This window comes from Colletotrichum graminicola, assembly GCF_000149035.1.
Source record: "Colletotrichum graminicola M1.001 genomic scaffold supercont1.18, whole genome shotgun sequence".
In the NCBI taxonomy this organism is placed as follows: Eukaryota; Fungi; Ascomycota; class Sordariomycetes; order Glomerellales; family Glomerellaceae; genus Colletotrichum; species Colletotrichum graminicola.
The window spans coordinates 111487-138168 of NW_007361022.1; the positions used below are offsets into that span (position 1 = coordinate 111487).

Sequence of the window (26682 nt, forward strand, 5' to 3'; positions counted from 1 at the left end):
CTCTCATTGCTTATCCCTGCTTGGGGGGGGGGGGGAGAACTGATGTTGCTTGGGCTGCGAGGCGGATACAGGGCTCAGGAGCCAAGCCAAAAGGCGAGAAGGGGTCCCGGGAGTTGTCTCCTCCCTGACCGATCGATCAGCATCATTTGTGATTATCTTTCCCCTGGTGGGGAGGCAATTAGCTACGAGGTCTGTATGGGCAGTGTCGCGTCAATGGTTGGCGGAGACCCTTGAACCAGCTGAAAGCGAGCTTGGCATCCAATGGACTTCTCCTGCACCGTCTTCAACTCGCCGTTAGAGTAATGGCACGCATAGTATGCCATTACCTTGTCGATTGCGCTGGCCATACCGGTAGGCTATAGCCGCCGGACGTTGCGTCAACAGAGGGGCCATTTAAGCCCAAGTTATGCTTAATTCGGAAGGTCGCGTAACGCGCATTGGCTCAAGCCCCGATGTAGAGGGGAACTCAGGACTTTATTAGATACGACATGAATCCACACCGCCCTCACATCTTTCCGGCCTGCCGTTTCCGTAGATGATTTCCGAGGACCGAGGGACGCAGGGGGGCGGCGGGGTTCACGAGATGCCCAGTTGCCAGATGGGCTCGATGTGGAGGCGGGAAGAACCCCCCTCCCCCCATCCGGGCCCCAAATGGCAAATGCCGGCCTAGAGTGACTCTTCGCATGGTCTATCACGCACTGGAGACCATGTCTTGATGTGCGTGGCTCTCGGCAATGAGCTTGGCTTGATCGAGCACAGATACAGCACAGCCAACTGGATGATCTAAGCGTGGCTTTGTGTGCGGCCGAGCTTGTGTGCATCGAGGGATGCGGCGGCATCAAAACACCTCGCCTCCTTCTCTGTCGGGATGCAAAACACCACGGAATGACGCCTCCGCTTCTCATCACTTGGTTGGAATAACGAGCTTCCCGAATCGTCAATGGCCATCGGTTGCGAGCCTCGACGACCAAGGGCGCTGTCGTGATTCCACATCTCGCCAGCATGTCAGCGGCGGACGTTTTACCCCCCCGTGCATACCACTGTGGGGATAAAGCAAACAAAAGGCTTTCTCATTCCCATTCAAGCTGGTCGGCCTGAGTGCTGCGTTGCTACGCCCCCTCCCTCCCCCCTGAGTATGGACCAGTTCGGTCGTGTCGTCAGTCATCGATTCCTACCTTGAACGATGCCATTGATTGCCTTTGCCCAGCAGCACTGTGGACGACAGCTGCCAGCTCCCCGGCACCGATAGTCGATGCGCCGTGGGTGTGGGTTCGTGCCAATGCCAAGAGCCGCAACAAGGGGGCCTTTGGCCTGCATCCTTGTTTAACTGGGGATAGCGGGAAGAGGGAGAGGGGCCTAACTGCCGTTGGCGTTACGATCTAAGGGCTATGGTCAAGGTCCGAAGAGAGTAGCCAAGGCAGACGGCGAGCGGGCAGGGGTTCGGGGGTTTAGAAAGTCCGTCAGTCGGCCTTTGTCCAAGTCGATATGGCAGAGGCGCAGCGGGGGGGGAGTACAGGGAGAAGGCCGGAGGGCATCCCGGAGACCACCGATCGCGTGACTCGCGTCCATTGAAAATGGTTGGAATCATTGGTCTTGGCGAGCATGGGAGTTCTCGTCTGCTGATTCTCGATGTCAAAGTCCCTCATACCCCCCCAGCATCAACGACATGGACTTATCGTTCGTGTTCAGCCGTCATGGCCTGTTGGTGGGGGAATTCAGAGTTGGCATTCCCGTCGCACGGGCCGCGGGAGGCGGCGTCTGCGGCGGCAGTCGAATAAGACAGGCCAAGTCAGACAGCGGGTTTTAGCAATACCGATGAAGGACCGGCGTGAGCTGCAAGCTGTGCGGTGTATCTCGCATGCGTGTGATGTGCGTGCCTCGAGAGTCGAGTTGCCCCTGGGAATCTTGGACAGGTTTGGCGTTCCCGAGCCAGAGTAGAATAGGAAGGAGATCAATTATTCCCCCCTGGCATCGAGCCAGGGTTGACAGGCCTAGGCGCCCAGTCTTGTTGGAAAATGTCAAGACGCCAGGCGGCTCCATGTCGTGATTTCTCGCTTGTCGCCAGGGTCGCCGACGGGGCGGAGTCAATGGAAGTCTTGTTTTTGTAAATGTGTTGACTTCCCACTCTATATTGCAACGTGGGAAAGGATGGAGCTGATAAGCATTGAGCTCTCATTTGATTCCGGCTTGGCAAATACAACTCTGACGGCTCTGGGGACAACGGTGGCAACAACACACGACTCGTAGACGTTCGTTTGCTTGCTTCGTCTTGTCAACTTTGCAGCTAATCACCGCCGTGTCTTTTCTGATGCTGAGAACATCGGGGAGTCGTTCGTGAGGCTCTGCAAACAAACACTTGGCGAGAGCCGTTGTTTTGGTCTGGTAATGCACTTCCGAATCTTGGCGGGTTGCACTACCTTATCAGGTCAGGCGGGGAGCGTGTCGATGCCGCGTCCAACACCCTTGGAATCCCCCGCGATGATGCCGGTTCCATGGTACAGGTCGCCTTCTGTATCCCGGGTGCATATGCAGATGGTCATTGTCAAGATTGCAAGTCCCGTCCTGGTGACTTTCCCGCCGCGACCGTCGCAGGTGTCGACGCAAGAGTCAACTGTTTTTTTGCCGCGCGACACAAAACGGCGGCCTATTATCGGACACTGCTGACATGCTCTGCAGAACGATCCAATTACCTGTCATTGTTCGCATCGAAGTGCTGACACCGCGTGCGGTCATGATACAGAGCTACTATCCTGCGCCCGTTACCGTTCGTCTGCCAGCCTTGTGCAATCAGCCTGCATGAAGAGCGCGCCGGCATGATTGGACCGACGGCCCCGAAGCAGCGGCTACAAACCGCTGATGAGAGCTGCAATTTGATGATCCGAGAATGCCAAGCATTGCGGGCAGTTGCTGATAGCAGAAGCTGTTGATAACGAAACCTAAGAGGTTGTCAGCTGCCGGTTAGAAGCCGTGGAATACCTGAACAAATTCCATGTCAATTTCGATCTATTAAGCCTGTTGTGATTAAAATAGAACAAAAGAAGAAAAAGAGAATGCAGGATGCTCGACTCAGATAGAGTGTTACAGGCGCTCCCAAAGATGTGATAGGACTCTTAGAACCTGGTTAATTAATAATGTCAATGAAGCACCACTTTTGAGAGTCACTCTTCTCTCCCACCAATATTCATTTTTAGTAGACGCTACTTCTGCAGGGCTTCAATGGGTTAGTGCTACCCAAATCTCAGTCAGACCTTATTTTCGCGGATGGTCGAATTCATAAGATACAGCGAAGAAAGAGTTGGGGTTCTCTGGCTTTGGAGGCGTAAGAATAAACAAAGGGGCCTGCTCATCAAGATAATTACCAAGAGCTCGATAGAGCGCATAGGCTTCGATTAGGCGGAACGAGCCATATTAATTCGCATTACAAACGCCTTATCGAGCGTGCCACCATATCATACATCCCCGCAGACATGTTAACCATGTACATCTGTTGCATGCTGTACTATGCTCTCAACATGCTCTTCGCTTACGTTTACTCAGAGGTTGGTCAGAAGACACCATCAACCTGTGACTCGATATAGGTCACGCTGACGAGATGAAAAGTTTGAACTCTGTGTCATGTTAACATGCAAAGCACCATTGTAGATGAATTTTGTAAAGGTTTGATACCATGTCCCCGATTTCCAAACGCTGGCGAGCCATGGACCTCTTGAACGCTCCAGGTTTCCGGATGTAAGGCCAAATCATTATTATAGCAATTGGCACAGGCGCGTGTCTGGTCTTCCTCATTCACGTATAAATAAAAATAAAACACGGCTAAAACTTGATCATGTTTTCCGCTCTACAATCATAAACTTGTACATCTAGTCACAAATACCCGGCAACGCCCCTTTCGTCATGTTCACAGGCACCCTTTTGGTGGCCTGGGGTTTGCTATGGACTGCGACTGCCGCGTCTCCTATTGGTCATGGTATCTCAAAGACCGCCATGAAGCATGCATTTCCTCTCAAGATCAATGAATGCGCGCCCGAAGCAGACAAAAAATGGCAGCCTGGTAGGCCCCCCCCCCCTCAACACGGCGCATGTCCTCCTTTCCTGGCACTATTTGGCTGACGACGCTCTTCCAATAGCCTTAGACTTCGACACGGATAGCTGTTACAACACGCCCGCCGTCGACCGCGACGGAACCCTCAACGCCGGGATGGGGGTCTGCGAGACCTGGTCGACCGCAGGGCGCTGCCGCGACCGGTCGGACCTGGAGAACAGCAACGTGTACTCCCGCGCGCGCTGCAACAACGGCTGGTGCGCGTACATGTACGGGTACTACTTCGAGAAGGACCAGATTTCCCCCTGCCTCGGGCACATCAACGACTGGGAACACGTCGTCGTCTTCGTCCGCGACGGCGTGCCCGAGTACGTTTCCGCGTCGGCACACGGGCGGTACGAGAGAAGGGCGTGGCGGGACCTCTTCGCGGACGGCACCCATGCTAAGATCGTCTACCACAAGGACGGGCCGGGCACCCACGCTTTTCGGTTCGCCAAGGCGGCGGACGATATGAGGCAGGAGAACCACCATGAAAGTTGGTTTGTAAGTCGGCCCCTGGCCCCCTCTAGTCGAGTCTTGCCACCATGCGCGTCCTCGGCGGTTGCGGAGAACAAATCACTGACCTTCATCTAGTATGGAGATCTTATCGGGTGGAACGGCTTCCCTTCGACTGCCGTTCGCGATAAGATGACGTCGAAATCATGGGGCAAGGCGAAGATCGACTTCACAGATGAGCGGTTCAAGGATTCCCTTGAACTTGCCATCGTGGGCCGGGGCAGGGAGCCCCGCGATATTGACATGAGAACTGACGTGGACGATGGATCACCCGGCATGTCCGTTTACTGTCCTAAATATGTCTAGCTCCCGGAGGGCTGATGTTATCGTCCTGCATGATTGTTGGATTTGGGCTCGGTTAATACCGTGCAGGCGGCGAGCATCATCGAAGGCGCCGGCGCTACAGAGCCACCTGCGAAGGAACCCGAGGACGTAGTCATGAACGATGCACCTCCGCCGCCAAAGCCAGAACCTGCCAGACAACCGACGCCGGATCGACTTGGGCCTTTTGGTCGGGAGAGACTCGCCCCCGCCGGCCTGGTTGGGGCAAGAGTCACGGCCGACAGGGCACCCGGAGCTGGCGCTGGCCTGGGCGGGGGTGTCGCCGCTGCCGGTGCAACCGCCCTGGAAGGTGTGGGAGAGACCGAACCAGTGGCCGACCTCGTGGATGACAGTGCGGACGAGGTTGTAGTTGGTCGAGCTGCCACCGGGGACAGTGGAGAAGAGGATGGTGCAACCGTCCAGAATGTAATAATTGGTGGAACCGGGGGAGGCGGTGGTGGGGAAGTAGCAGTAGCCGAAGGCGTCGCCAACATCGCGCAGGAAGTACAGGTTGAGTGCGCCATAGTCAACCTTGCGGAGGGAACGCTTCATGGTCAACTCGTCGCCATCCCGAGCCCAGGTAAGGTTGATGGTGCGGGTGGTCTGGATCAAGGTGGACTGCAATCATGATTTGTACTGGTTGGGTAGTTGAAGTATAAGTACCGATAGTCTTCTTCACAACAACAGCATGCCGGATTCGTGCACTCTAATAAAGGATTTTAGTAAAGAAAAAGGAACTGCGTCTATATATTGTAAAAGGAAAACCCAAACTCCAACACGCGTAGCGCCACCCCCGGAGCGGTCAGGCGCCTGGATTCTTAACGTGCCTCGTGTGTCCTCTATGTTCGTGTATGGAATCGAAAGAGGAAGCCTCGCAAAACTCCGTGTACAAGCAGAGTTAGTCAGCACTGTCCGATAAAATGCTCTATATCAGCTCTCCGCGAGCTTGAGTGCTAGTACGATCAAGCCGCCAACGACTGACGCAATGACTCCAAAGATGTCCTTCGCTATCGGTGACATGTCATCGCGAACGAGCAAGGCCTGTCTGGGCAGGACTATCTGGCCGCCCTGCTGGTCGACGTGCACGAAAACGTCTTCGTAGAGGGCGAACATATGAGTGTAGAAAGCCCAGTCCATCGAGTCAGGATCGGCTATGGCCTGGGTGAGGGCCTGATCGTAGGAAGCGTGCTGAACAAGTGCCCTGCTGGTGGGTAAAGCCACAAGGCTGCTGACAATGATCTATGGTATGCCATGTTAGTATCGGCGAAGATCAAAACCAGAAAATAAAAAAAATACAAGAAAATAAGAAAGCCGTTGATATGCCATCACCGAATGGTATGATGAAAGTAACTCACTGGGCGTAGAGTTGCTACTGAGACTGTCGGTCTCTGAAAAAGAACGTATCTCTTGAAGAAGCGCGCTGAGCTGCTGGTACTCTCCAACAGAGTGTCTCTTAAGGGCTTCACCAAAGTTTGGGCGCTGCCGTCCTCAGAAGTAGAAACAATAAATGCTGCAGGGCCCTCTCTTCCGGATGACTCCACCAGAACAAGACAAGATTGAGCCATCATTTATTTGTAATAAGAGATCATATGGAAGTGGATGTTAAAGAGAAAGGACTGAGGCATGATGAGCTGATGGGGGAGCAGACAGACGGATACTTATGATTTTTGCTTTTAGCCCCTTTTCGGGTTTATTTTATCTAGCATATTTCATTAATACTGTGAGTATACTTATCCTACCAGGGATACTGCCTATGTAACTTGGTAAGCTAGGTTAGAAAAGATATATTGTAAAGCTAGCTAGAAAAGCTGTGTCGGTTATGTGGCTTGTACTAGTTAATACTGCTACACATGTGGCGTATACCCGTACAGCACCATTCTACCCTTCTCACATAGAATGTGGCGTATCACCTGCACACTAGGTTAGAAAAGATATATTGTAAAGCTAGCTAGAAAAGCTGTGTCGGTTATGTGGCTTGTACTAGTTAATACTACTACAAGTATGGCGTATTAACCGCACAGTTAGAGATTAAAGGTCAAGGTTAAGGTTAGGAGTAAGGGCTATGTTGTTTAGCTCTAAGGGCTTAAGAGGTATCTATTATCATTAATGTCTTAGGCATTAGGCATTACAGATATACATATGTAACTGGCCCTATGGTATACCATGTGTAATGGTACGGCCGTTACTTGCCCGCTTAACAGAGTGATCGTTCGCTGGAGCCTCTAAGAAAGAGATAACGAGGCATTGGAGCTAATTCAGGTTCGAGTCACAAAGTAAACACGCGGCCGCCAAGAGTCGGATCAAAGAAGCGCCAAGTCAGTAGCAGAAGAGCGTGATGGGTAGGCCAAGCTCAGCTAATGCCCAAGACACATCTCAGTTTCTATACAGGAGTACCTTATACCTGCATTTTGAGCAAAGTATTGGAAAACCCTTTGCAAGACATGGAGAAATATTCGATACTTACGTAGCCGAATAAAGAAGAAATGAAGTCATCAGCAGCTGGGCTGGCAGGGCTGAACATCCCGGTCAAGGGAGGAGCAGGTGGCGGCCTACGTCACCGCATCATCGGTCATCAGCAGCGACCTATGCGCTTCTATAAACATTAAGAGGGTGAACTCAATACAGAGAGGTCCCAAAGTCTCCGTCACGGGTCCAAGTCGAAGGCTCAACAGCGCACGTTGCTATATATCTACGACCGGCCCGCCTAATACGGGCACTTACATTCTCCTCGTGGCGGAAGCGTAATCGGTAGTAAGTTATCGCCAGCCTTTGCTTAGCAGAAGCTTCTGGCTTATTGGAGAATGCGAAAAGACTGAATCTGCGCCACTTGTCGGTTGTGTAGTACTATAGCTAAATAAGGCAGCGATTTCCCCCCTGCTGGCTTTGTTAGCTGCTTGTGAGCATATTGTATCAACAACCGTTCTACGTTAATGCCGGCAGTTGCTCCCACGCGTATTGTTTAGCTATAAGTGGTTCGATTACTTCGGATCTTAAGTATACGAACCAGCCCAATAACTTTTCGCCCACGCAATGTCCATCATCCTCACCTAGAGACCCCGTGCCGAATATACTGTCATGTATTTATGAAACAGCACATTCCTTGGCCATCCAATCGGGGTGGCCGTCTCCTTCCTTCAGATGAGCTTTCCGAAGATGTGTCATAGGCAATGAAGACGGTAATGATAAGATAATTCTTAGACCGCTCCAAAAAAGGTGCCATGGGAGGTTGAAAATCTGGGAAAACGTTGGTCATGTCCCTATTTCTTGGGGGCCAACGCTATATCCCCAAACCTGACCAAGCGGGTTTCTGTCGTTCAATCCCTCGAGGCAGGCCTCACTTTCATTCCACTAATATGTGTACCGCCTTTCGAATTCAACTTTTCCGGACAACACACAACCACGTCGTTTGGGGGTGAAAGAGGTATTAAGAGAGGGAATGCCCAGTCACATGGAGGGTCACCATCTTCGACGCGTCCGACCAGCGCGGTCCATTTTCATCCGATGCCAACTCGCAGCAAGACCCTGGCCCGGGGCATCCCAGGAAACAACGGAGGGTATGAGCCAGAAGATGTCCAGCGAACGTGTGTCGGAGGCTGAATATCGATACAGGGGCTCTTGAAGAGGCGTTCTTCAGTCAATGGCGCAAGGCCACAACGTAGTAAGCCCTTGTCGCTGCGTCTGCTGTACTCGGTGCCGCAGAGTATTTACTGATGAAAGAAGCAGCATCTTTAGCAACCCGCAGCTCCGTGGGATTACTGCTTGATATGGACCAAATAGCCGAGTCGGTTGCGTCACTTAGTGATGCAGAAGCGAATCTGGATTAAGCCTTGGTCTTCCGTGGCGGCATGGCCTGGATGCTGACTCTGTATGATTGTTTGATATACCGTAGTTATCGACACTGGCCCTATGTCTTGCACCATCCCTCTCGTTAAGGAGAAGCATTGGAAAATAAAATAAAATCGGCACTCGGAGTAAGACATTTAAGAAAGACTAATCAAGCCGAGTTTGTTCTAATTGCTGATTTTGTTGCAATTAATGCAGACTTAGTACTCAGGCTGTATGTAGGTTACTTGTTTTCTTATAGAATCTTGGGTTGACGAGTTACAGGTATCCTGTTACAACTGGTGTACAGTGATTGCTTTAAAATTGTGCGGTGTTAATGTTATTACATACATAGCTGGCTAATCCGACTACTGTCCCGCTCTCTAATTCTGACATGGCAGTACTTCATGAATAGCTTCAGGACAAACAATGATGATAATGATGATGATGGTGATGATATTTAACTCCCGCCAGGTCCAGCTGTGTGGCACAAGGCGCCTGCTAGTCTATCTACTATTACTAGCCTAGGTCTCCTTTACAAAAGAGCACTTGGGCGAAACAACGTCCCTGTACAGCAGTGCAAAACTATTATCGTAAGTATACAAATGAGTGTTTCCCTCCTAGGGATATACTTGAAGTTGCATGTACTGGGTGATTACTACGTAGGGAGGAGGATAGTAATAGTGAGGGAGAATGGGGGAGAGTGTTGCGTGCACTAGGAGGACAAAAAATAAACATGAATTTCCGACACCGAGAATCGAACTCGGATCTCTCCGGGACTTTCAATGAAAGCGGAGTATGCTAACCGCTACACCATGCCGGATTGCTTCGGGGTAAACGGCCAACCACAGGGCCATTATACGCCTAGTCCGGGTGGTTTCGGGAACCCTTACGTAAACACCGCTCTCGTTGCTCACTAACCCTAACCCTATTCGGAGCCAGCGCATCTTGGTCTTTGAGATCTGCGCCAGCGGGGGGGCAGATCTGCTTTCGCAGAGCACCGTCTGGCGTTCTCCAGATCCGTCCCGGTTTGGTGGATTGGCGAAGCCGGGTTCAAGGTTAACGCGGCGGCAGAGATCTGCCTCGGGAAAGGGAGGGAATCCCATGCCACACCATGGCGCCGGCAATGTGCTCCGAAGGAAGCGCACTCGGTCCCCGGCACCGATGAGCCCCCTCCCTCCCCAGGACGAGACGGTACCCCGGGTGCTGGAGGTGTATTGCGACGCGCGGACCTCTTGTGTCTGCCGTTCCCCGGGTGCCAATGGCTTGGTTACAGGACAAACAGGTTGGCGGCTTCTCTCGGCATCGATAGAAACCCAACCCAGGCAACCCAGCCCAGGCCCCTTCAGATAGCATCGCGGGCAGGCCGAAAGACTACCTACCCAAGCATAGGCCACTTCTCCCACTGGCGCGCGCGTCACTAACAGCTTGCATGACCAGCCTGGGCCTGGGCGTCGACCGGGGAGCATGGCCCTGCCCTGTCGCGGCCGAGATGCATAGGGTAAACATATGTTTGTACATACGCACAAAGCCGCGGGCCGCAGATCACGACCCCGATTCACCGGGTGCCCGTGACGGAAGGGAGAGGGCAGGCGGGCAGTCAAAACTGGCTTATCGGCATTAGGCTCGTCGGTTATCGCGGTGCGCGCGCACATCTTTCCCTCCCCCTTCGGAATAGAGCGGAAGGGCCGAGCCCCATGGGGTAAGTGAGAGGCCTATCACTGGAGGCCGCCCCTCTTGAGATCCAAGGACGGGTGCGCGATGCGGCCATGGGAGGAACCGGGCACCGGAAGAAGTAGTGACGTTTTACACGTGGGTTCGCGTGGGGAAGGGAAGGGAATAGGTAGTGTACATACTTTACCGGCGATGCAGTCGACCAGTCTCGCCACCCTATCTCTATCCTCGGGTGCTTGCTCATCCACGGTCCTGTAGTGTTAGTGGTTGCCAGTGATGATTTTGCTGCTGATGGTGGTAGTACACTAGGCGTCGGCCAAGTCAAGCAGCGACTAATTGTTGATGAGCCGACGACTAAGAGCTTGTGAGGAGGTTGAGAGGGGGCACCGGTGTCCAAGACGGGCTCTGTGCACAGTAGGTTTGGTCAAGTATGTTGGGTTGCGAAGGAGTATCACTATTTGATACCATGGATTTGGAACATCAACATCAAGACCAGCACCAGCATCATCTCGTCACGGGTAACATGCCCAATCATCGACCACCGGGAATCCCCGTATCGACCGCGGCAGACACAAAATGCCATGTACAGCACAGCACTAGGTATACAATGCATAAATTCCTGACCTCCCTAGGCGCGCCAAGTACAGGCCAAGTCTCCCCCGTGGCCCCGTCAGAAGAAAGTTCCAAGGCTCAAAGGAGCTACTAAGGAGGGGCTTTTCATCGCTTGGCACGCTGGAGAACCAAGATAACTGGTCAGAAACCAGCGACCAAGACCGTCTGACGGTTGCTTCAGACAGACAGACTGGCTGCATCAGCCAACCCCCTTGACGCCCCTGGGAATACCTGTTCCGCATTTGGCCGATGCATCGTTCGCGCGCCCCCCCCACCGCTAAAAATTCTATATGCCGAGCTGGAACAGTGAAAGCAAAGCAATGGTAATACCTAGGTAGGTAGTCAGTGGTGGGTATGGTGTGTATGTGAGTGTGGTGTGACTGTGTATCTCTGCATTGTCACTACCAGCGTGTATTTAGGTATTAGAGTACCTTGACATCACCACTATTATCATCGCCTTTTCTGTTTTTTCCTCTCTTCTCCACGGGTACTGTTCGAAAAGTCTGGATATATCGACGTGTGTGATTCGTGTCCGTTCTCATACGATCCTCTTACGATACCAATCAAACAACATCTCGGTGACTGCGCACACACGTACACATTCACACCAAGTCTGCAGCATTCGGGCCCAAAAGACAGCACATATTACTCGCAGACCTGAGATTGAGTCGATCCTGAACGGGGAGAATCAGATACACTAGACGGCCAGGCACACACACATACACACATACGGTACAGCCAGACAGAGACACACAGCCAGACCAGCCAGACCAGCCGGCAAGATGAACTGTCCCTCGCGCAACGACGACATCACACTGGAGCATCCCGACTGGAACCAGAACCCGCCCTTCCTCGCCGCCGACCTGACTACTTGCGAGGACCTGAACGGCATCGCCAATGCCCGTGAGCAGCGACACGCCCGGGGCGGCGCCGGCGACGGGTCCGACGGCCGGGGCGACGACATGAATTACCAGACCCTGCCGCATCTACGGCCCGATCGGAGGTCCCCCGTTTCGGGAGGGCGGAACTATGGTGAGCTTCTTCTTCTTCTTCTTCTTCTTCTTCTTCTTCTTCTTCTTCTTCCCCCTCCTCTCCGTTTCTCGCCCTTTTTGATGTGGTAGACGAGCAATGTCACGACACGCGCCCATCGATTGACCGCCCTTCAATGTCTCAGGACAGAGTGGCCTGGTGTTGGCGAGCCCGTCTCACCGCTCTCGGTGTGCGTGTGTGCACGCGCAGACAGCCATCGCCACCGCCACAACCACAACATGGCATATGATGCACACAGAACGCTGACCCGTCGTCCCAGGTTTCCGCCCCCGAAACAGAAAGGTGCATGGCGGTGACGGCCATACACCTCTCCTCCGGGCCTCTGCTCCCGAACACTCCGCCCTCTGGGGCTGGGTGAGCTGGGCCATGTCCGTCCTTGGCTGCTCGGCCATCATCTCTGCTCTCAGGAGCCCCGAGGCCGTTGTCTCGTTCCTCGTCGCGTCCCATCAGACCGCTCGCTGTGAGTCACCATCCCTCGCCGTCTGTCTGGTGCCCTCTCGCCACGGCCCATGGCTCATCCATCTCACCCTCCCCCGTCCCCACTCATCATGATATCTCACCCGTCTCACCTTTGACTGCATGAGCTGACCTTCCAGCCGTCGTCAAACGCTCCGCCCGCTCCGTCCGCCGCTCGACCTGCCCGACCGGCGGTCTCGGCGACGAGGACACCTACAACACGCCCCTCCACGTCGGCGCCCTCTTCATCATCCTCGCCGTCTCATTCCTCGCCTGCGCCTTTCCCCTCGCCGCCGCCGCCACCCCGGGCGTCCGCGTCCCGCGCGCATTCTTCTTCGCCGTCCGCCACTTCGGCACCGGCGTCCTCCTCGCCACCGCCTTCGTCCACCTCCTCCCGACCGCCTTCACCCTCCTCGGCAACCAGTGCCTGAGCTCCTTCTGGGTCGAGGACTACCCGGCCATGCCCGGCGCCATCGCCCTCGCGGGCATCTTCCTCGTCACCATCATCGAGATGGTCTTCCACCCAGGCCGCCACATGACCTGCGTCCCTGGCGGCAACCGCACCACCGACGACGACGACGACGACGCCGTCTTCTCGCCGCAGAGCGCCGTCTCCCTCAACAACGACAACAGCCCGCTCGAGATGACCCAGAGTCGCGGCGGCGGCGCCGTCGGCAGCTTGGGCCGCACACACGCCCGCATCGGGCGCGGCGACGACCAGCAGGCCCAGACCCGGTCGCAGACCGGCAGCAGGCTCCCCAAGCGTGTCGACGAGGCGGACCGCGCCGCGCGTCTCGAGGCCGCCGGCCCCGTCGTCCTCTCCCCCGCCCAGCAGCACCAGAAGGACATCCTGCAGTGCATGATGCTCGAGGTCGGCATCCTCTTCCACTCCGTCTTCATCGGCATGACGCTCAGCGTCTCCGTCGGCAGCGAGTTCGTCGTCCTGCTCATCGCCATCGCCTTCCACCAGACCTTCGAGGGCCTCGCCCTCGGATCCCGCATCGCCGCCATCGACTGGCCCAAGGGCAGCCGGCTCCAGCCGTGGGCCATGGCCCTCGCCTACGGCTGCACCACCCCCGTCGGCCAGGCCATCGGCCTCGCCACCCACCGCCTCTACAGCCCGGACTCCGAGTTCGGCCTCGTCCTCGTCGGCACCATGAACGCCCTCTCCTCCGGCCTGCTCGTCTTCGCCGCCCTCGTCGAGCTGCTGGCCGAGGACTTCTTGTCCGACGAGAGCTGGCGCGTCCTCCGCGGCCGCAAGCGCGTCTGGGCCTGCCTGCTCGTCTTCTTTGGCGCCTTTGGCATGAGTCTCGTCGGCGCGTGGGCGTAGTCGGGCACAGGTTCGCACAAACGGCCCATCCTGCGGCGAGGGTTGTTGGTGAAAATTCCGTCGGTTTTGGGGGGGTCCTTTCTCAGTCCGTGTCGGATGGGACTGGCTTGCGGTTCCGCCGCATCTGAGATGGCGCGGTGAAGCGCCGCTCCGGGAACCCTGACGAGTCCATGGAAAAGGAGACGGTGTGAGCTGTCCTTTGAACGTCCGGTCTACATTGCCGTTTGTCGACGGAGGTTTGCAGCCAGTTGGCCAGCCTCCGTGTGCCGCTCGAAGCTGGAAGTGTTGGCGGTTATCTGGTGGATGAGTTTTGTTCATTTGAGCCACGTCTCGAAAAATAGGATAGCTTAAGCAATTGGCATGTTTTTTTTTAACTTCCGTCCTTGATCTCAAGGGCTCCTGCTCGTATGAAGTTTAGAAGGCCACGAGTAGACATGGCACATAACGAGGTCCGGGGGAATGCATTAGATAAACAATAAAAGGTTTCTTTGTCCCTGGCAAACGATGAAGCAGATGGCCCTCCAGCACCGTCTATCACGTCTATTCCGGACTCCGGTCCGGCGCGTCGCTCCACAGATGCCCCTCCCTCGCTCTTCCACAACCCAGCCCGGTGCTCAACTCACAAACGTATTCGAGCTGCTCGAGTCCGACACGTCCGGGCTGCCGCCGAAGCCGCTGTCACCGCTCCCCGACCGCCCTCTCCGGAACCCTCTCCCTCTCGTCCCGAGCCCGACGACGGCAGCGGCTTCCACCCCGCGGACGCCGCCTTCTCTCCCCTCGGCAGCGTGCCACGCCCTCGTCTCGGATTCCAACCGCGCCTCCCGCTCCAGCCTGTCCCTTTCCTCCTTCAGCCGGTGGCCCAGCGCCTCCTCTGTCTGGCTGTGATAGGGGAACCTCTGCGTGGCCGGCGACGGCGGCGGTTGCGGGGCCGCCGCGCCTCGTCCTTCGCCCGGCCCGGCGCGGAACCCCCACGCTGCAGCGCTGTCTCGCGCAATCATGGCCGTGTGAGAGGCGCAGCACACCGATGCCGTCCACGCCGCGGCGGTGGCGGTCTTGTCGACGTCGCTGCCGCTGCTGCTGCTGCTGCTGCCGCCGCGCGGGGCGGGACACCCCGGGACGGCGCAGGCGTGAGCGCCCTCGCAGTAGATCCCGTCCCGGCGCGCAGCGGACCGGCACCCGACGGCGCGGCACTCGTGGGAGGCGCAGAACTGGCTGCCGGGGACGGCGAGGGGGTCGGCTGCGCGCGGCGAGGTGCACGACTCGCGCAGGCAGGCGTGCAGGGCGCAGTGGTGGCCGGAGGGCTTGGCGGGGTGGCCGCAGCCGGCGCCGGCGCACTTGTGGGTGACGCAGTAGCGCGCGGCGGACGGGCCGGCGAGGTCGGCTGCGGGCTGCGGGCAGGCCTGGCTGCTGCAGGTGTCTGATGGGGAATCGGGTTGAGTGAGTCAGGGGGTTCGTGGCTTGTCATTGATCATGGATGTCGGGGGAGCAAACTTACGGCTCATGCAGTAGAGTCGCGATGGGTCCGCGTCGTTGTCTTTCTGCTCGCGGCACGGGGGGTAGATGCACTCGTGCTGGGGGCAGAACCGCACGCCACCTTTGACGATGCCGGGGCAGCCCGGGGCGAGACAGGCGGCCGGGAGATCTGGAAGGAAGAAACTGGCGTTAGTATCTCGACACCGACGTGGCATCCCAGGAATAGAGAGAGAGAGAGAGAGAGAGAGAGAGAGAGAGAGAGAGAGAGAGAGAGAGAGAGAGAGAGAGAGAGAGCTCACGCTGCCAGCAGACATTCTCGAACCCTCCGCCCGCCGTGACGGCCCTGGGCTGGCCGCAGCCTTCCGTCCGACAGAGCCGGTGGTCCTTACACCAGTGCCCGCCGTTTATAACGCCGCCGCAGTGGCGGTCGGCGCAGCTGTGGCCGGCGCAGTAAAGGCCGTCGTCGGTGCGGGGATGGCCGCAGCCGGGGATGAGACACAAGGGGGTGTGGTGGGTGCACATCTGGGAGCCGGCGGCGCGCTTCTGGCGGCATCCCTGGGTGAGGCAGGTATCTGAGAGGCGGGGGAAGACTGACGGTCAGCGTTGGGGGAATTATTCCATGTTGAGGGAAAACAAAAGGGTGGGGGAGCTCACGTTTCTGACAGTAGGGCCAGTCCTGGCTGGTGTCGCCGCAGATGCGTTGGTGCGGGCAGCCGTGGTTCTCGCAGCGGCGGTCTTTCGCGGTTGAGGCCCATCATCAGCGAGGTGTCACCGGACAAGAGGGAGGAGACGAAGAAGCGCGTACGGTCTTCGCAGTACTTGGACAGGCCAGACACCTTGTAGTTGGGGCACATTAGCTCGCCCAGCCGTTGCCGACAGGCGTCTGGGGGCCAGGGTCAGCACGGGATCTCGCGTGGGAGAGAGAGAGAGAGAGAGAGCTCTCCTTGGGGGAGGAGGGGGTTTGCTGACGATCTTTGCAATAGAGCGAGAGAATGGCTTTGCCCTCGGTCTTTGAGTCGCACCGCAAGGCGCGGTGGGAACAGCCGGCGTACATGCACTGCGGCCGGGGCAGCCGGGGAGGCTGGCGGGGGCGGCAGCTGAAGAACATGGCGGTTCGCGTTGTTTGGAGGTTGGAATGACGGTTCGAACTTGAAGGGATCGAACTGACTGGTTGAGCGGAGTTGAAGGCACGGGTGGTTTGTCAAGGAGTTTGCAATATTTGCCGCGGATGCGGAAGCTTTCGTGGCATCAGAGTCCCAATGATATACGGAGTCATGACAAAGGTCAGGGCAACGGAGACATGGATGCATGGGACGTATCATCGGAGTAGCCGGCGTATCCCGGATACATGGACAAGGAAGTCCAAAGTCGTAGTCTACTGGGACTAAGCTCCTGTTGAAGGTGTTCCAGTAAGGGTTCTCGTGGTTGATCCTTAGACCGGGGGACTCATGAGAGATCTCCGGTCGGGCTCGTATGACAGGATTTCACATGTGGAGGGCAACGAAGATGCTGACGGCCGTGGTGTTTCTCTAGGAAACGGTCTTTGAGAAGACGCACGAATGTTCATCTGTTGACATGAGATTAGACAGGTCGCGAGGCAGATGTTCTCTGGCGTCAGCGTCGAGCTCGTTTGACGTGGGGAGGCCTCATTGATGATTTTGCTAGAGATGTTTCAGGACCAAGACTGACAGCGCGAGATGAAATACAAAGGACTGCGACCTCCAGGAATCAGTGAAACTCTGCTGCCGCTGCTTTGATGATCTAGTATAAGACAATTGTTGCTAGACAATGGCCGACGCAATGAATGAGCACTATGCGGGCATCCGAGTAGAGACAGACGGAATAAGGGGCCAATGAGCCCAACAGAGACACTTATTAAACAGAGAATGTGCTGGAATACCACTTGGATCCAGTACGTAACTTCTGCCATAAATAAGTAGTAAGAATATATTCAGAGTCTTTGTCTTGTTCCTAGTTTCTAATAGGAGGATGGAATGGTACTGTATTAGTTAGAGGTATGGGATATTGAGATACTGAATATAAGCATATTAGATATTGGAATATTGAAGGTATTACAGCAGACAGTACATAGATACGTACCGCTCACGTTCCTGCGGGTCAGAAAGAATACGTACCTCACCTAGAACAGAACTAGCCAGAAGAGGCTAAGCGTCACCAGCCACCCTAACCGTCATGGCTTGTGCGCAATCACGTGCCCCGCTTCGCCCCTCCCCCACCAATCACACCAGCCACACGCCCAATCGCCGAAATCAAGTTTCCCACAACATCCTGGACGGAGATGATGGCCAACCAGCCATCTCGTCAACAAGTCCCTCGTTTGCTCCCTCCACCTCGTCATCCGTATCCCCCTTGGACCCGAATGCCTCGAGGGGGGTAGTCCGCGGATCACTGCCGCCGCCGCCGCCGTCGTCGTCATTCACTCTTTCTTGGTTGTATCCCATCTTCCTTCCTATCTACTGCCACCCGCGACTCAGCATCAACACATTCATCCACGAGATCCAAAGACACGGCCGTTGCGCTCTTTTACCCCATAATAAGGCCTCCAGAATTGCTTTGACAGCAGTTCAAAGAACTGCACTGCGACGCCCTGCAGAACTGGCTCCTCTCGCGACAGCACAATGGCCGACGAGGAACAAGCAGTCCAGCGCCCGGCGCAAATCTACCAGACGCCAGACTGGGAGACGCCGACCGCCAACAAGCGCCGCTCCCTCTTGGATCGATTCGTTCCAGCATCGGTGACACCTAACCGCCGCGCCACTCCTGGCGAGGGTTATGCCAAGGAGAACAGCACCTCTACCGATTCCCATCATGCCTACCCGGCTGTCCCAGCAGCAGCAGCAGCCGCTGCGACGGCGTCTCCAAAGACGCATCCTTCTCTCCACGCCCGCTTCGACGCTCTGCTGCCCCCTAACAAGACCTACGCCGGCCTCTCCCGCAAGAGGTTTCTACTCTTCGTCGCCCTCCCTCTCGCCGTCCTCCTCTTGTTCGTCCTGCCCCTCGCCCTGGGCCTCGGCCTCTCGAAGCGTGGCGGCGGCGGCGGCGGCAAGCAGGACCTGCCCCTGCCCACGAACGGGGAGGTCCACACCGGCGACCTGACGTACTACGACGTCGGGCTCGGCGCCTGTGGGCACACGAGCAGCGACAGCGACATGATCGTCTCCGTCTCGCACTACCTCTGGGACGCGGTCCAGACCGGCGGCAACCCAAACAACAACCCGCTATGCGGCAAGAAGATCCGCGTCCGCCGCGACGCCGAGGGCTCTGTCGACGTGACCGTCGTCGACCGCTGCACCGGCTGCGCGCCAACCGACCTGGACCTGAGCCCGGCCGGCTTTGAGCGGTTGGCGAACAAGGACGAAGGAAGGGTGAAGGGCACCTGGAGCTGGCTGGATTAATGAGGCAGAGAGAGTGCCACCATGGACGGACCCATGGACGGGAATACTCTGCAGGGCTGTATCCGAATTGTCGTGTTGGGGCTGCGACAGAGAAATGCTTCACGAGGAGTGCGACTAAGAGCCGAAGAGGGAATGATGTTGCGTGTGTTTGGAATTGTTTCGATACCCCCCCCCATGTTAGCCCTTATGCTTTCCGCCCGTTATAGATACCATTGCCGACAAGGCATGCGAATGCGACCTTTCTCTCATCATCAAACGTTGCGGATCCTCTCAGCCGCACGCGGCCAAGATGGGCCCCTCGCTCGGTTCTCCAACAAGAGTGTTTCGATTACCGTTTCATTACATTACTCGGTCGCCCACAAACCAGGTCCAGGTGGGGTATCCATGAATGTTTTCCAGTTACGCCAACAATGCTCAACTACCCCAACGGCTGGCGACGATCACTTAGTCGCACTCGCATCCGGCATCTTCGGCTCCGGGTACAAACCCTGCCCCGGGCCGAAGCAACTATACAGCCCCCCCTGTTCGAGGTCCAGCTCCATCGTCTGCCTTCGCGGGTTCGGCCCGGCGCCGTTCCAGCTCTGGAAGAAGGTGTCTGGAAGGGACGAGCGCTGCTGCTTCCGGCTCCTCTCCCCCGACGAGCTCTCGAGCCCGTCCACCTGCCCGCTCAGGATGAACTGCTTGCTCGAGGGCGACGGCTCGCAGCTCGACGGCCGCTGGAGCTCGAGGTCCGCCGCGTTCAGCCAGTGACGGAACCCGTCAAGCGTGTTCCTTCTCCCTGTCGTCATCGCCGGCCTCGGAAGCTGGCTGCCGCCGCCGCCGCCGCCGCCGCCGCCGCCGCCCAGCTGCGTCGCCGCGTCCAACGTGGACCCGCTGACCGCCTTGGTCCGCCTGGCCGACTGCGGCGTCGGCAGCAAGCCCGGGGCGCTCATGCTGCGCAGCCACGGGAACCACTCGCGCAGCAGCGGCCACACGAGCGGCAGGTTCGACACGCACATGGCGACGGATGCCTCGCGGACGTACCACAGCATGTACTCGGGGCTGTACGGGTCCCGCAGGTTGAAGATCTTGGTGAGCAGCGCCGCGACGACGACGCAGAGGCCCAGGCTGAATATGAAGACGAGCACCGCCTTCTGCCGCCAGGAGATGCGCATGCGGGACACGAGCGGCAGCGGCACGAGCAGCATGAGCACGTCGGACGTGATGTTGAAGAAGCCCTGCAGGATGGCGTACCGCTCGAGCGTGGCGCACTGCGGGTCCGGCGGCGGCACGGCCCAGTACCCGGAGAAGGGCCGGCAGGCCGCGAACATTGTGATCTGGGTCGCCGCCCAACCGACGGCGACGTAGACGGCGAGGTAGCGGACGAAGCGCTGCGCCGCGAGGTCGAGGGTGAGCCGCGTGTAGAGGATCAGCACGCACGCCTTGAGGACATAGATGACGTTCAGCATCGCCTGCTCCGACACGAGGACGATCTTGGACCCGGCGACGCGCGCCTTGATGTCCTTCGGGGTGAAGGTGGAGAACTGCTCGGGCGTAAAGAGGTTCGAGCCGCCCTTGTCGACGACCATGTTGAGGGTTACGAGGAGGACGGTGAAGAAGAACTGGAAAGGGAGGGGGACGAGGCATTAGCGGGCAGTTTCTTTTTCTCTCTTGATTTCTTCTTTTGAATTCATTTTTCTTTCCCCTTTATTGGGTTTTTTTTGCGAGGACGAGGGTGAGCGGGCAATGAGGGAGACGTACAGCGGCGAGGATCTCGAGATAGTCGTCGACCTGGTAGTAGAACACGCCCCCCAGCCTTCTCGCTCTCCCGTACCTGGTTTCCCCAGCGGGTCAGCATGCATGTTTCGAGCCTTTTCCTTCTCGTGATGCCGGGGGAAAGATCCGAAGCTGGACGTACATTCTGAGCAGGAGAAAAGTCATGCCCAAGGCGTAAAGACCCCATCCCTCCCGCGCGAGCCTGTCGGCGAACGCCACGTCCACGTCGACCATGCTGGAAAGCCCGAGTTGCCCCCTGACGAGACCCGGTTGTGTCCTAATGGACCCGATGCGAAGGTAGGAGGCTCTGGGATAAAGTCGAGCAGAGGAGGGGGGGTTGCTTTGTTGTCCACGTTGGAGAGAGAGAGTGCCCTTTTGGAAGACACTGCCATATCGATCAGGTTTCCTCCCCGTTTTTTCCAACGTCAGTCACTCATGGTGACATGGTTGCAGGAAAAGGAGGGTGGCATGGGATATCATAGGCGCTGGCAAAGCGTCACAGGGTAACTGATTCCACACGAGATGAAAGAAGAACGTTCGGTGCCACAGGGGGAACCGGCGGGAATGCGAGCCGGAGTCTAGCGCCGGTCATGACGGCATATCTCCGCGAGCACCCAGCGATGGGCGTCCGCACATTGACAAGACAAATATCCATTGCCCCCCTCCCTTCTAGTGTAAGAACAGCAAAACCTAGACCTGCTAGCTGGCCAACATTTGTCAGCTGCGACAAAGCCCCGGCAACACGTCAAGCTGGAGGCACAAAAGAGCGACTGCGACGGACTGTAAGGTGACATTGAGATGGGAGGAGGACATGATGCTTGTGGTAGAGGGCTAGTCTCGTCCCGTCTTGCCAATGGGGCGCCGCGGAAGAGGACTCCGTCGGGGCTCAAGATTTGAAAGCAAGACACCCACGGGATCTACGGATCTGCACGCGGTTCCCATTGTGTGGCCGCGTTCGGTCGAAGCCCTCCCTCCTCCCCCGCGAAGGGCTTTTCTATGACCATCCCCCCCCCGAGCCGGATGCGGTGGTTCCCCACGTCAGAGAGGTACACATCGGTGAGGCTACCACGCAGATGGACAATCCATGCCCCTTGACAGGGCGCTTTGGAGGCGCCTTCGGCATATGTTTTCAACGTAGCCCTGCCGCCCGTTGCGAGCAACATCTCGTGAGCGAAGGGCGGCGAAGGGGAGACCGCACGCTGCCTTTGTCAGAGGAGGCAAAAGCCAAGGGAGCTATCGTGACCCCACGCCATGCTCGGACTCTGTCCATCTAGACGTTACCCGCCACTAAGGCCCAAAGTCATGGGGGTTTTTTTTTTATTTAATTTTTTTTGTCTCCGGCACATGAATTTCAATACAGAGTTGTATTTCCGCATGCGAGTGTTTCAGGTCTTGGGCTGGTCTCGGTCGCCGTTTGGCGGCGGAAGACGAGGTGGAATGCCACGAAGCATTTCGCGGGGAGGAAGCGAAGCTCCGGCTTGACCGCACCGGGGCCTCCACGAGCGACAGAACATCGCTCCCGAAGACCTGTCAATCTTATATCCGACCTATGCATGTCCTCTATGCAGACCAGGTGACGTGGAGATGAACACTACTCGGCTTGTGTAGGCAAGGCGTAATACCCCGAGTAGCTGCGATGCGCCGTAGACCTAGAGCAAAAGCATCTTCTAGCTGGCTCCGAGATCAGTCGAAAGCAAGGGCTTTCCAGTCCCATCAGGCTGGAACCGTCCCACCGGTACAAAGCTCGCCAATGCTGAGGGCCTTTTGTCATGGTGCTGCTGTCGTCTGCTTGTAGGTCTAGTTCCCCTACAGGCACCTTTGCTTGCTTGCTTCTGCCCGCCTCGTTCAAGGCCCGAAAATCCATAGCCGCACTACCGCACAAGTACTATTTTCCGCAGGGGGTTAGCCAAGTTTCGATGGGGCTGCCCATACGGTTCCAGCGATGCGGGATGCGTGGAAGTGTATGCCAATGATACCCTATTTGTCAAAATCCCGACACCGAGGCCGCAGAACCACCATACCAAGTCAGTGGTATCTCGCATGATGCGAGGAACAGCCATGTCAGGCTCGTCGGCCGCACGACGAGGATACGCTTAAAGGGCTCGCACGCTTCCGGGGGTTCTTACCAGGATGCCGGAAACGTGTGGTACCGCGGGAGAAGGTTGAGGAAAAGAAAAAGCATATTCACCAAGACATTTACAGCTGTGCCCTCACATCTCTCGGAAGTGTGAAGAATATACCAGAAACACAGATGGGCGCCGGGTTCCAGGGGCCATAGGCGGTCCTCGTTTCCTACACGAAACTTGCCTATTTTCATTCCCGCTTTCGCATCCGCCGTTACTTGCCAGCAGCAGTATTCGATCCCCCACGTCCCGTGCTCTGCCCAGGGCGGTCGGATGTAGCTTCAAAGCCCCCCCCCTCCCCCATTTTCACGAAGTAACGGTGGCCATGGTTTGGACGTTTCTCTGGCCGCTGAAAGGGGGAAAACCTTGTGTCTCTTGGGCTCGGATTTCCAGCGCGAGCCAGCGACCTCGGCCCGTGGCTCCTATCCGAGTAGAAGCGGAATTCGGACGCTCTTGACGAGTAACGGCCTCTTGAGTTGTGTTTGGACGAATCGTATTATCCCCTGGACACGGCGAGGGATAATGAGAAAAGCTTCGAGGAAGAAACAGAAACCCCGCTTGGCCTAGACTCGCAGAAGAAACTCGGCCCTGGTTATGGGTAAGACACGGTCCATACCTGGCGGGGGTCTAGTCCGAATGGGCGCGCTCGAATAGACATGCTGGAATGGGCATACTTATCGTGTACGCAAGGAAACCTCTTTTACACGAAGATTCTGATGTCGGCCGTTTCAATCACGTCCACCACGCGCCCCCCCCTCTGGTCGAGTAAATAGCGGCATCTTGGCCACGTTCGTTCGTGGCAATCCCTCAGGAGCCAAAGACCACTCCGCTAGACAGGGCACCGACGACGAGTCGCCACGATAGACGACGTAGATGACTCGGCGGGTCGCGCCGAAGCAGACCCAGCAACGGGAGGCTGTTGACCCGGCTGGTCAAGGCGCAGAAAACGTCTCGAATTGCGCTCCCTCCATCGGTACTCGGCTGACCAGCCTCTCCGTCCCCCTCTCTCTTCCTGTGAGGCGCTGGACTGGCGTCTCGTACTCCTCAGCCCGCCGCCATCTCTTGATGGCCTGCATTGACGGGACATGCGGAGCATTGGTCGTACTCCGTCCGACGCCCTGAAACGGAACATGTGCGCATGCACTACCCCTCTACGGCCTACCCGGGATCGCCTCCATCCACACGCAGGAACCGGAAGCTTATGTCGTCGCCTCTTCCATCTTTCCTGTGGAGACGTATCTCCTCGGCACATCTGTGTCCTGTTCCTTGCCGGTTGTTCCTTTCATCCAAGGTCACTGGAGACACCTGTCGACATCACTGACTGGGCTGTGTTTTGGCGCTCCAACGACCGGTATCATGGCGTCTGCACAGACGTGGCCGAGAGAGAGAGAGGGAGGGTGACAGAGACAGAGAGAGGCAGAGAAAGAGGCGGGCCTCTTATAATCCTCTGTGCAACACACAGCCGGGCGCGCCGTCGATAACTAAGGCGAGGTTGACGTAAAGCCGCAGCCAGCCCGGGCAGGGAGCCGTCTGTTTCCTCCCGAGCAAGACGCCATTGTGCGTTTCCATCATCCAAGGAGGACGGACTGGCGTGCAGGCCTTGGCAAGCAGAACACACGTTGAGAAGCGCGCTTGTAGTGTTTGACCTGCTTGCAGCGTACGCACTTGTGCAATCTTCGTTCCATGACATCAGGCTCGGGTTGGGCCGTTTCATTTGGCCATCAGATAGGTGGCTGAGTTGGGAATCTTGGCTACATATGTGTATGTGCGAGCTTTTCGTCGGGCTTTTTCTGTATGCTAAACCAACCCAGTCTTTCGTGTTTCACTGCCCTTCCAAGCCCTTCGCGTTCTTATCGTCGATGCTGCCTCCTGTAACTAAACCGCTGGTCCGGACGGAATAAGGAGATGGCTCATGTTTGGGACGACGAACGCCAGCCAGCTTGGCAAGCAATCGTCAAAGCCCCCCCCCAATATCGTGTCTTCATACGCACCCTCCTTGCCTCTAGATAATCTGAAAGACAAACGTCGCGAGAGAGCGTCTAGCGTTTTCCCAAGATTCGCCTGACCCATCCCATTCTCGTCTCGAGCGCGACCTTGGCCACCTCGCTTCCGACAGCCAGCCCCATCAGGTCGAAGCCGTGGAAGCCGCCGCTCCAGACGTGCAGGTCCGCCTGCACGCCGCTGTCCCACAGCTTGGTCGCATACGCCACGTTTTCGTCCCTGAACGGCTCCGCCGTCCCGACGTCGATGTACGCCGGCGGCAGGCCGGACAGGTCCGTCGCCCTGCCCGGCGCGACGTAGGGGCTGACGTCTGCGCCCTCCACGCCCGCCTTGTCGCCCAGCACGCACGTCCAGGCCCCCTGGTTGTCCGTGGCGTCGTAGGCTGTGTCGTTCCTGAACTGCCTCTTGGACACGCCCGTGTCGCGGTCGTCGAGCATCGGGTACACCAGCAGCTGGGCGCAGAGCTTCGGACCCGCGGCGTCATCGCGCGCCCTCAGCGCAGCGCCCGCCGCGAGCCCGCCGCCTCCGGACACCCCCGCCACCATGAGACGGGCGGGGTCGATGCCGAGCGCCGCCGCGTGCTCGCTCGTCCAGACCAGCCCCGCGTAGCAGTCGTCCTGGGGCGCGGGCGCTGGGTGCTCGGGAGCGAGCCGGTACTCGACGCTGACGACGATGGCGTCGAGCTCCCTGGCGATCCTGACGAACGGTTCGATCGCGAGAAAGGCGTCTCCAATGACCATCCCGCCGGGGTGGAAGTAGACGATCCCCGGCCGCTCGCCGCTGGCCGTCTTCGGGCTCCGAGACTGGACAATGACGAGGGGAAGCTCGCCGCCTGGTCCCGGGATCGTGCGATCCTCCACCAGCAGGCCCTCGTCGTTACGTATGGCTGCTTGCACGGGCGCCATCAACGCGGCACGCAGCTGTCGTCCTCCAACGATCTCGTCTACAGATCGAGGGTATGGATTTATTCGTTCCAGAGCCGGGACCAGCTGAGGGTCGTACGGCGGTCTGGGGAGCAAGTTCTCGGACGACATGGCGACTGATGCTTGATGACCGGCTACTTCGACCTGTTGCAAATGCGGTGTAGTGATGTAACCTACTTCGAGACGCTCTGCTGCTCCTTGCATCAAGTTCTCTTGTAGTTGACGCCGAATACCCTCGTCCGTCGACTCTTGCAAGCAACGTGAGACGCCAATTGGTAGGTGAGAAGGATTCGAAGTCTGCAGTCGAAGAACAGAGATGACCTGTTAAAGACTCACGACCCCGCAGCCCCGCGTTGTCTCCCCTTTTACTTTTTATCCTGTGTAACAAACCGTCGGGCTCGTGAGGAGGACGCCAAGTCCGAAAGGACTGATTTGAGCCACCGACGCAAGGGACATCGCCATGCTGCTAGTTGACCACCACGAGCCAACAGAGCGAGTCAAAAAAAACTAAGGATCTAGCTGCTAGAGCTACGTCGATGATAGCAGCCGTGGCGCACATCTCAGTGGCTCAAATACTGGATATTCGCCTACAACTTCCATATTGGAAAGCACACCGCTCTTCTTGGGCAATAATGTAAAGCAGCATGACACTGCTCTATGGCGAGTCGTAACTATTCCAAGCCTAAACTGTCGAATATCCCATACTTCTCTCACGTGCGGTTCATGGGTCATTGCTTCCTCTATATATGTTGTCTCCGGACCCCGGAACCCTTGATATGTCCACATCACCAAGATGCCCAGGTCGACCAGAAGTGCCGAGCAGAGGATGGCCCCCATTCTTGAGATTGAGATAGTTCAGGACGATGCTCGAGCCCACAACGCAGGTAGCGTCTGCGGCGCTTGCGAGGAACCCGGAATTGAGACGACGGTTTCACAAGTTACATCAGCAAGCTTCGGAAATACGCACCCGCGCGTTCGCTCGTCGTTTTGTGCACGCGGTCAGCGAGCGCGTTCCTGAACACGGACCCGTCGCAAGCCCCGCCACTCCGTCAGACAGGTTGGCGGTATACGGGAACGATAATTCCTCGGTGTGGATGGTCGCTTTCCTAAACGACTTGCTGCAGATGCG

At 57.1% G+C, this 26682-nt stretch overlaps 7 protein-coding genes and 1 non-coding gene across 8 annotated transcripts; 3 read left to right on the forward strand and 5 right to left on the reverse strand.

Moving 5' to 3' along the window:
• Window positions 1–3894: 3894 nt before the first annotated feature.
• GLRG_05320 (necrosis inducing protein) lies at window positions 3895–4903 on the forward strand (the record flags this gene model as incomplete). Its single annotated transcript, XM_008096005.1, has 3 exons — window positions 3895–4051; window positions 4128–4585; window positions 4676–4903. The coding sequence occupies 3 exons, from the start codon at window positions 3895–3897 to the stop codon at window positions 4901–4903; spliced, it is 843 nt and encodes a 280-aa protein (XP_008094196.1).
• Window positions 4904–5033: 130 nt separating this feature from the next.
• Window positions 5034–6483, reverse strand: GLRG_05321 (metalloprotease 1; the record flags this gene model as incomplete). The annotated part of the gene is made up of 4 exons (XM_008096006.1): window positions 5034–5102; window positions 5162–5536; window positions 5879–6157; window positions 6274–6483. The coding sequence occupies 4 exons, from the start codon at window positions 6481–6483 to the stop codon at window positions 5034–5036; spliced, it is 933 nt and encodes a 310-aa protein (XP_008094197.1).
• A 2999-nt stretch (window positions 6484–9482) lies between these two features.
• GLRG_13129 lies at window positions 9483–9563 on the reverse strand. The gene has a single exon. It is a non-coding gene; the product is annotated as a tRNA-Glu (tRNA).
• A 2245-nt stretch (window positions 9564–11808) lies between these two features.
• GLRG_05322 (ZIP Zinc transporter) lies at window positions 11809–13862 on the forward strand (the record flags this gene model as incomplete). The annotated part of the gene is made up of 3 exons (XM_008096007.1): window positions 11809–12058; window positions 12336–12536; window positions 12673–13862. 3 exons carry the CDS (start codon window positions 11809–11811, stop codon window positions 13860–13862), a joined length of 1641 nt encoding a protein of 546 aa, XP_008094198.1.
• Window positions 13863–14476: 614 nt separating this feature from the next.
• On the reverse strand, window positions 14477–16443 carry GLRG_05323 (uncharacterized protein; the record flags this gene model as incomplete). Its single annotated transcript, XM_008096008.1, has 6 exons — window positions 14477–15279; window positions 15358–15504; window positions 15635–15925; window positions 15990–16070; window positions 16141–16218; window positions 16305–16443. 6 exons carry the CDS (start codon window positions 16441–16443, stop codon window positions 14477–14479), a joined length of 1539 nt encoding a protein of 512 aa, XP_008094199.1.
• Window positions 16444–17974: 1531 nt separating this feature from the next.
• Window positions 17975–18751, forward strand: GLRG_05324 (uncharacterized protein; the record flags this gene model as incomplete). Its single annotated transcript, XM_008096009.1, has 1 exon — window positions 17975–18751. One exon carries the CDS (start codon window positions 17975–17977, stop codon window positions 18749–18751), a length of 777 nt encoding a protein of 258 aa, XP_008094200.1.
• A 440-nt stretch (window positions 18752–19191) lies between these two features.
• Window positions 19192–20740, reverse strand: GLRG_05325 (uncharacterized protein; the record flags this gene model as incomplete). The annotated part of the gene is made up of 3 exons (XM_008096010.1): window positions 19192–20352; window positions 20492–20546; window positions 20649–20740. 3 exons carry the CDS (start codon window positions 20738–20740, stop codon window positions 19192–19194), a joined length of 1308 nt encoding a protein of 435 aa, XP_008094201.1.
• Window positions 20741–24668: 3928 nt separating this feature from the next.
• Window positions 24669–25664, reverse strand: GLRG_05326 (uncharacterized protein; the record flags this gene model as incomplete). The annotated part of the gene is made up of 1 exon (XM_008096011.1): window positions 24669–25664. The coding sequence occupies one exon, from the start codon at window positions 25662–25664 to the stop codon at window positions 24669–24671; it is 996 nt and encodes a 331-aa protein (XP_008094202.1).
• Window positions 25665–26682: the final 1018 nt, after the last annotated feature.